The following is an 8,092-nucleotide window of genomic DNA, read 5'->3' as shown; positions in this document are numbered from 1 at the left end:
AAAAAAAAAAAAATAGGATTCAAATTTGAAACCTCCAACATGCTCAAAGCCAATGACTTTGAGCATGTTGACTTTTCTTGCATGTAAACTCCAACATGCTCACGGCCCGTACTAGCTGGTGATTGAAAGTCAACTAGAGTGCTCAAAGTCAACACCAACTCATGATTTGAGTGTTTAATCCTTGTACACTTTCATGTTTCAAATTTAAAACCCCCAATGACTTTGAATTGTTATTACCAACACAAAGCAGGTCGTCGGTCAGAAGATGAAAAGTAATACATCTTGATCTTGCTTTTTTGATTGGACAATATTGTTCGTTAAGTCGGATTAAAGGAATATAATTATTGTACTCAACTACGATGAACTTTGACCGGTGCATAGATATACTTGTGAGTTTTTTAAATGTATAGGAATTTCTCTTATTTTAAAAGTTTAGAGGGATTTCACTACTAGTTAAACAAGTTAATCTTCGCAGAACTGTTTAGAGGAATGATCGAAGTGTGGGGGGCAAATCGAGGCGAGCTAGTTAGCTAGCTTTTCTCACATACTACTTAGGGTTTGGTTGGCTGAGCTTTAGGGGTGTAATGCGCGCTATGCCGTCACAGAAGCGGTATCTTTACTTAGGAATCGCTTTTCGCAGTATGATCCGATCTACGAACCCTAAAATGTTTCAATTTGCAATAATTGGACCTTTTTGATGGACAACACTATATTCCCAAATTAGAGTGCAATGTTGAGCCCAAAACGCCTGTAATTCCTTATTTTAACTTTTGCTTTTGCAAGAAGCTAAATCAAACCTAGTTATTGAGTTGCGTCTTTAGAGCTTAATTACTGTTCAAAATATTGCTAAATGAAACCTGGTTTGGCCCAATACTATAACAATCTTAGAGAGAATTAAGTGAGCATGGTGTTCATTGAAGCTTATTTTGGAAAGTAATTTTTCTTCGGAAAAATTGAATCAAATGGTTCCAAACTGTAATGTAGATTATATTTTAGTCCTCAGCTTTAATTTTTTTGTACTTTAGTCGTCGAACTATTAGCTTGGAAAATTACCACTATATCTTGTATTTAAATTTTGTCATTCAGGTAATAGTTTAGTTGCTCTATCCTTCGCTCTTATATTATTTGAGAAAGAATCAAATGTGATGCTACGCTTTTTAGGGGCATCATCCATTCTAGAATTATTTTATCTCCAATATGCTTAATTCCTTTAACCTCTTAGAATCTAATCAATGTTCAAAATACTATAGCTGGGTTAGGATGAAAAATTGTAAGGTTAAAATGATAGCGTCTCCTGGGATTTAATGGTGGTCTCTCTATGATTGAGTGGGTGGTTGGTTGAATAGTATGATCTAAAGGGTGTGATTGATTGTGTAGATTTAATAATTAAAAAATTAATAGCAAAATAGTCCAAATACTATTAATAGTATTCTATCATATATATATATATATATATATATATCTCTCTCTCTCTCTCTCTCTCTCTCTCTCTCTATATGGGGTCGATGATATGATAGTTATCATGGTTCGGGAACCATGATAACTCAAAAGATGGCAATCTAGATGGGAAACTAGTAAAGGTATACAATCTAACATGATAATTTGGTTGGTGGGTGAGTTGGGATCCTCTGGTGATAGTTAAATTGGCCCCTGGTGATAGTAGGATTGACGTGTAGGAAAGTAGGTTGTCGGTTTTTAAGTTATCATGGTTCCCTAACCATGATAACTATCATATCATCGTATTAAGTTATATATATCTAACATGATAATTTGGTTGGTGGGTGAGTTGGGATCCTCTGGTGATAGTTAAATTGGCCCCTGGTGATAGTAGGATTGACGTGTAGTATATATATATATATATATATATATAAAGAGAGGGAGAGATGCTCCTATGCTTTCGAAAGCACGAAGGCCTCTGTGTTTGTTTGTAAGTTGTTTTTGATGATGGGACATCCGATTCAACGATCGGCTCCTTTAGACATGATCTTCGCTATTAGAATTATTTAGAAACTAAATTTCATAATTTTTTGACTTTGTTTGCCTAGTACGAGTAGCCTCAAAATGAATTGCTGAAAATAATAATCTCACAAAAAACAGTGATAAAAGACTCGAATTTCAAATCGGAAGTATTGATCTTAGTCTTAAGGTTAAGAAGAATTTTCTATTAAAGTTTCATGTAATTGTAGTTGTTCTACACCATTAAATTTACAAACATGCCACATTGGCCGTTAAAATAGTTATTTTTTAGACCCTTTGATCACTTGGTAAATGCTGTCGAAAAATTATGGAATTTGGTTTCTAAATAAGTTCTAATAGCGTGAATCATTTCTAACGGAGCTGATCGTTGAATAGGATGTGTCATCATCGAAACAACTTACAAGTACACCTCCGTACTTTCGAAATCATAGGAGACGTACTCTTTCTCTCTCTCTCTCTATATATATATATATAGAGAGAGAGAGAGAGGGAGAGAGAGAGAGAGAGAGAGAGTTGAGCTAGAATACTATCGATAGCAAACGGACTCTGTTGCCACCCATTTGTTTTCGATGATGGAGCCTCCAAATCGACGATCGGCATCATTGAACATGATCTATACCACTTGAAGTGTTTAGAAATCAAATTTCAAATCTTTTCGATTTTATTTGCCTAATGATCAAAGGGTTTCAAAATTTGAAATTTTAATGGTTGATATAAGGCATTTTCTCGTTTAACGGTGTAAAAATATCGAAATTAATTGAATTTTTGTTAGAAAATTCTTTAAACTATTTAAATAAGATTTATACTCTTGATCTTGATTACAAGACTCCTATCATCATTTTTTAAAGAATATTCATTTTCAGCCGTTCATTTTTGTGTCCACTCTATGGATAAGAGAACAATATTGAAAATGTATGAAATGATTTCTAAACACTTCAAATGATATAGATCATGTTTAACGGCGCCGATTGTCGATTCGGAGGCTTCATCATCGAAAACAAATGGGTGGCAACGGAGCTCGTTTGCTATCGATAGTATTCTAGCTCAACTCTATATATGTATATATATTAGTAAATAATGCACGTAAGATATTTGATAAGAAATAATATATAATTTGTAAAATATTTCAGATCGAACGTGATGTTTATATAATCAACCATTTCTAAATAGATCATTAATGAATATTCGTAATTTTTAAAACTTTATTATAGTTGTATAAAAATAGTTAAAAATTTCTTGTTCTAAGGTGGTTGAAGAGAGGATTTTTAATCCTTTTTTAAAAAAGATACAAGAAGATAATATTTTTTTCTACTTTAAAATAGAATAAATAGAGGTTTCCAAAATATGGAAGGGGATTTTCATCCGTTCCTTAAAAGTGTGACAGTATATTTAATTTTTTATTTAATTTCAAAAAATTAAATAAATTGGATAGATATTATTTATTTAATACATATTTCTTATTAGATTAATTTGAATGATTGGATATAATCTAATGAATAACAAGTGAAATATATATCAACTTTCATACCAAAACTGATCCAATCAATATTTACAATCAAATAATATCCAAAAAATTATTAATAAATAAAAATCTTCTTTATGAATTAGGCAATTAGCACGCTAGTAATCCTAAATACAAAACAATAAAAATTAAACCAAAAGTTTTAAATCCTAAATACAAAATTCCAAAAAATAGATTAATAAAATACTCTATAGCAAATAAAAATGTATTAAATATTGAAAAGATATCAATTAAAAAATAAATTAACATACCATCTGAACAATAGCTTTACCAGATATCTCTAAAATCGAGTTTGCAAAGAAATAGACATAGAAGGTAGTTCGCCGATTTCTGCGACATGGAACCCATTTGAATCGCTATTCCAGGGGAATCAGGAAAGAGGACTCAGCACCAAGTCTCACTAAAATCTCCAACAGAATCAACTCCTTCAATATCAGGTGCCAAAACCTAATTTCAACAACTAATTGATTTCGACGACTAACTGCCCCCAAGCTTGAAAATCGACTAACTGCCCCCAAGCAATATTTACCATCTCGACGACTAAATGGCCCCAAACTCGCTCTCTATCTTCCTATCTCTTTTGTCCCCATATAGTAGAGGAAGGAAAAGAATAACTCAATTAAACAATTCCTCTGTGCTATATATAGATGTAACAATAGCAGAAAAGCCCTCAGACTTATCAAATAATAGCCCTTAGTCAAAAACAAGGAATTAAGTGCTGCCCGTGCCGTACGGCACGGGGGGCGTGCCGTACCGTGGCCCCAAGAAGGGGGCACGGTACAGGGGGGTCTCAGACCCCCCCGTCTCGCGGCACGCACATGCATGCCCCTCGAGGCAAAGCGGCATGCAGGTGCGTGCTGGCGGCACGTACTGTACGTGCCGCCCATTTTTATTTTATTTTTTCCTTTTTGGCTTTTTTTTTTCTTTTTTCCTTTGTTCTCTGGGATATCACATCCTCCCCCTCCCCAGGCCACCTATATTGTCTTTTTTTTTTTTTTTTTACTTTGTCTTTTTTTCAACTTTTTTTTTGCTTTTTGGCGGATACCTTTTTTGTAACTTCTTATTTATCAATATAGGAACAAATTTTTAATTGATATATCCAATCCCTTCGCTTCCACCACAGACATCCATTTTTCTTTTGCAAAATATTTTGTCAAAATTTGTCGCACCGCAAAGCTTTCGGTGAATGAGGGGAAGAAAAAAATCGATCTCCTAAACAAATTTTGATAAGCTATTTTTAAAAAGAATAAAATTACAAAAACTTATGGATGTAATATCGGGAATATATGACTTTATCAGAATACCAGCAATATTTATATCCATATTGTCAAATAAATCTTGTATCTGCAGATGATAAGATGCCATATGATTAAGCGCAACGATCTATGTGGAATTAAGCGGTCATCTCTATATAAAGATGTAAATTTAAATAATTACTGTACTTGTGAATTTAATTAATGTATTTTAATTTCTATTTTACATCAAGTATAATTGTGCTTTACTTGAAAAAAGCTTACATGCATGTTAATTGATGAGTATAGTAAGGTATACATAGTAAATATTTATAATTATTTATCTAAATCTTTCAAAATAACATTATAAGAGTTTATTGGAATTACAAAAAACTAAAATAAGTCCGTACCAAAGCGTGCCGGTAGGAGATCATGCGTATCTATCAGCAAGCATGCGTGCCACGTGTCAGTACGCAAGGGTGCCTGTGCCGTACCGTGCCAGGGACATAATGGCACGCCCCCATGCCATGACAATTTAAACCTTGGTCAAAAATACTATTTTCGGGCGCTCGAAACCAACATTCGGTCGTCTAAAATCTCTTAGCTGCTGCCTTTCCGTGCCCTCTCTTTGCAATGGACAGTCCGAACCCATCGTAACTGCACGTGCTGGAATATCTTCTAGCTTCCGGTTCTGTGTCTGAAATCCGCTGAGTCAGCCCCGCTGAGTCACTAGCTCACCGCCTCTGTCAAATCAACTTCACGAACATTGGGCTGCTACTGTAACAATCGGATGCCCACAACTGGCTGCACAACACTTCTGAATCCATATATGATGGAATTGGGCGCCTAAAACCTTGCCTGCATCTTCGGGCGTCTGATTCCACATCAGACCATCCATAACTGAGCTCCGAAACCATACCGCATTAGCTCACTCCCTTTCTCCATGCATCCGAAAATGCCCAAACGGTCAATCTGAGCTGCTTTCCACTGTCTGAATCCGTTTTCGTTCCAACTCAACTCAGCACTCCCCTGATGTGCTGATCATCAATTTATACAGTAATCTTGCCTACTTGCTAAGGTTCAGTACACTACAGACAAAGTCAACTTGCTCATAAATTTGAATACTCTCTAACTTAAGAAAAGGACAGTTTTGTAGGAAATTGGACCTTCAAGTTTTCTCTACGTAAATTCATATTTACTCATTACGTAAACAAATGATCTTGCAGAGATATATATGTAAATAAATGCTCTCTGCCTGTCTTCTTCTCTTCTCTTCTTTTTGGGTCACAGCTTTATCAGTCTAGTTTCGAATAATTTTGATGATTCTTGTTCTTGTCCTTTGTCATATATATTGTTTTAGGTTATGGTGAAGCGCCAACGAACAGCTTTTCCTCCAAATTTTGTTCATTCCCTTGATGGCTCCCATATGATGATGACTGCAGTGGCTTGCAAAAATGCAGGATTAAATTTTGCAGGTTGATAGAATACTCTAAAATAGAGTAATGCGAGAATAGAGTAAAGTGCATATGTTATGTCAATTCTTTCTATTAACCTTTTTGTGGTTGCAGGCGTGCATGATTCATATTGGACACATGCATGTGATGTCGATCAAATGAACAGAATACTCCGGGAGAAGTTTGTGGAATTGTATCAGACCCCTATTTTGGAAAATGTAAGTACCTTCCTAGAAACTGAACTATGCATTGACATGAAGTTATCACACCACAGAAAAACTAAAAATCTATTTGGAGCAAATTAAAAATATATCTAGCCTTTCACCTCCACTTTCAGGATGCTTTATTTTATTTAATTGAATTATTTTGCATTAAGGATGCTCTGTCAATTATATGTAATATTTTTAACTTAATGTCATCATTTAAAACTATCATTTCTCATTAATTTTATCTAATATGCTGAATAATCAGGCTTCATTAGGCGTACTAATCTTGTAGTATGCTTTTCAGAAAATTGAAATATTTTTCTAGGTGATTCGATTTGCTATATCTTTCTATTAGTCCTTAAGCATTCTGGAAAAGAAAACAAAAAAAATATTTAAATATTGTAATTTTCATGTTCATCCCTTCGACAAAATGTCAAGATGCATGCTTTGCCCTGTTTGACTGGTTGAGCCAAGTTATAGATATTGCTTAACACAACATTGAACTGTGAGACATGATGGAACCTTGTTGTTTAGTGGGCCCAAAATGAGAACCATGATACTTATAGGTGTTGCCCGCAATTTGGCTGAAGAAACCACAGAAGTAAATCTTTTTATTATGTTTAGTTCATGATAATTGACTAAAATGTTTATTTTATGTGCTGCAGTTGTTGGAGAGTTTCCAGCAATCTTTCCCCACGCTAAGTTTCCCACTTCTGCCGGAGCGAGGAGATTTCAATCTGAAAGATGTCTTGGACTCGCCATACTTCTTCAACTAATCTGATGTTAATCTCTCTCGCACATTCAACTGCCTCTTTGCTTTTTCTGGAACCCTAGAAGCATACTCAAGTCATCCCTTCAAACTTGAATGATTTACATGCCAGTTCTCTTGGAGATGGATATGCCAATACAAGGCGAAATAAGAAGAAAGAGCTCCCTGTGAAACAGATTAAGCAGCCTTCTTTCCAGCAGCTGCAAGACAAATAAGCTTCAAATGCTGAATCTCATGTTGCATATGGAGATAACCGGGCTTTTCTGAGGTGGATTCAGTAGTCAGGAAAGGTTTATTTCAATATTCGGTAAAGAAATTAGTTACGGCTGGAAGAGAAATTTAATACAATTTTTGCCTTAGTAGAGCTGTTAATCGGAAGCAACGATGATGAGTGGAGGTTTAAGCTGTCTGCCGAACTTAATCCAGTAACAAAATACTTATTATTTCTGATTGTGTTGTATAGTAGTATTGGTGGGCTTCCTGCACGATGCTTCCATCCAAATATCCCCTTACTGGAACATATCTATGTACCAAATGGTCACTAGAGACAATTTTTGTGTTGGTGATGACGAAGAAGTGTATAGTGATATGTTTTCGTGACACCATTTGTTGTAAGAATTATGTAGCCTGTCGTGTTACTGGAGCAATGTTATAGTGACGAATTTATTTTCTTTCAAATAAGAATTTATTTCCTTCCAAATAAATTTCTTCGGCGTTTGTTTTGATTGACTATGGATTGTTTTCAATGGTGTGTGATAGATTATCCTTTCTGCTTTTATTTTGTTCCTGTACTATGCGGGGTAACTGTCTTGCCTAGGTATTTAGAGGCTGCTAGGGCTTGTCATGCTGGAAGTCTGGAAAGTTCTTATTTCCATGCCATGTTCCGAAATATGGTGTTGAGGTTTTGAGAACATGACGTGCGTGAAATCTAG

The 8,092-nt window shown here is 35.0% G+C and overlaps 1 protein-coding gene across 1 annotated transcript in view; it reads left to right on the top strand.

Moving 5' to 3' along the window:
* Positions 1–7,864, top strand: part of LOC109724898 (DNA-directed RNA polymerase 1B, mitochondrial-like) — a gene marked incomplete at its 5' end in the record, with an annotated part of 48,336 nt that extends 40,472 nt beyond the window's left edge. The window contains 3 exon segments of the mRNA XM_020253878.1: positions 6,092–6,206; positions 6,300–6,403; positions 7,057–7,864. Of these exon segments, the coding sequence (XP_020109467.1) occupies positions 6,092–6,206; positions 6,300–6,403; positions 7,057–7,167 (330 nt within the window). The 3' untranslated portion in view covers positions 7,168–7,864.

Source organism: Ananas comosus, linkage group 19 (genome assembly GCF_001540865.1).
Source record: "Ananas comosus cultivar F153 linkage group 19, ASM154086v1, whole genome shotgun sequence".
Lineage (NCBI taxonomy): Eukaryota > Viridiplantae > Streptophyta > Magnoliopsida > Poales > Bromeliaceae > Ananas > Ananas comosus.
The sequence above is the reverse complement of the archived record's forward strand: the minus strand, read 5'-3'. Positions and strand labels throughout refer to the sequence as shown.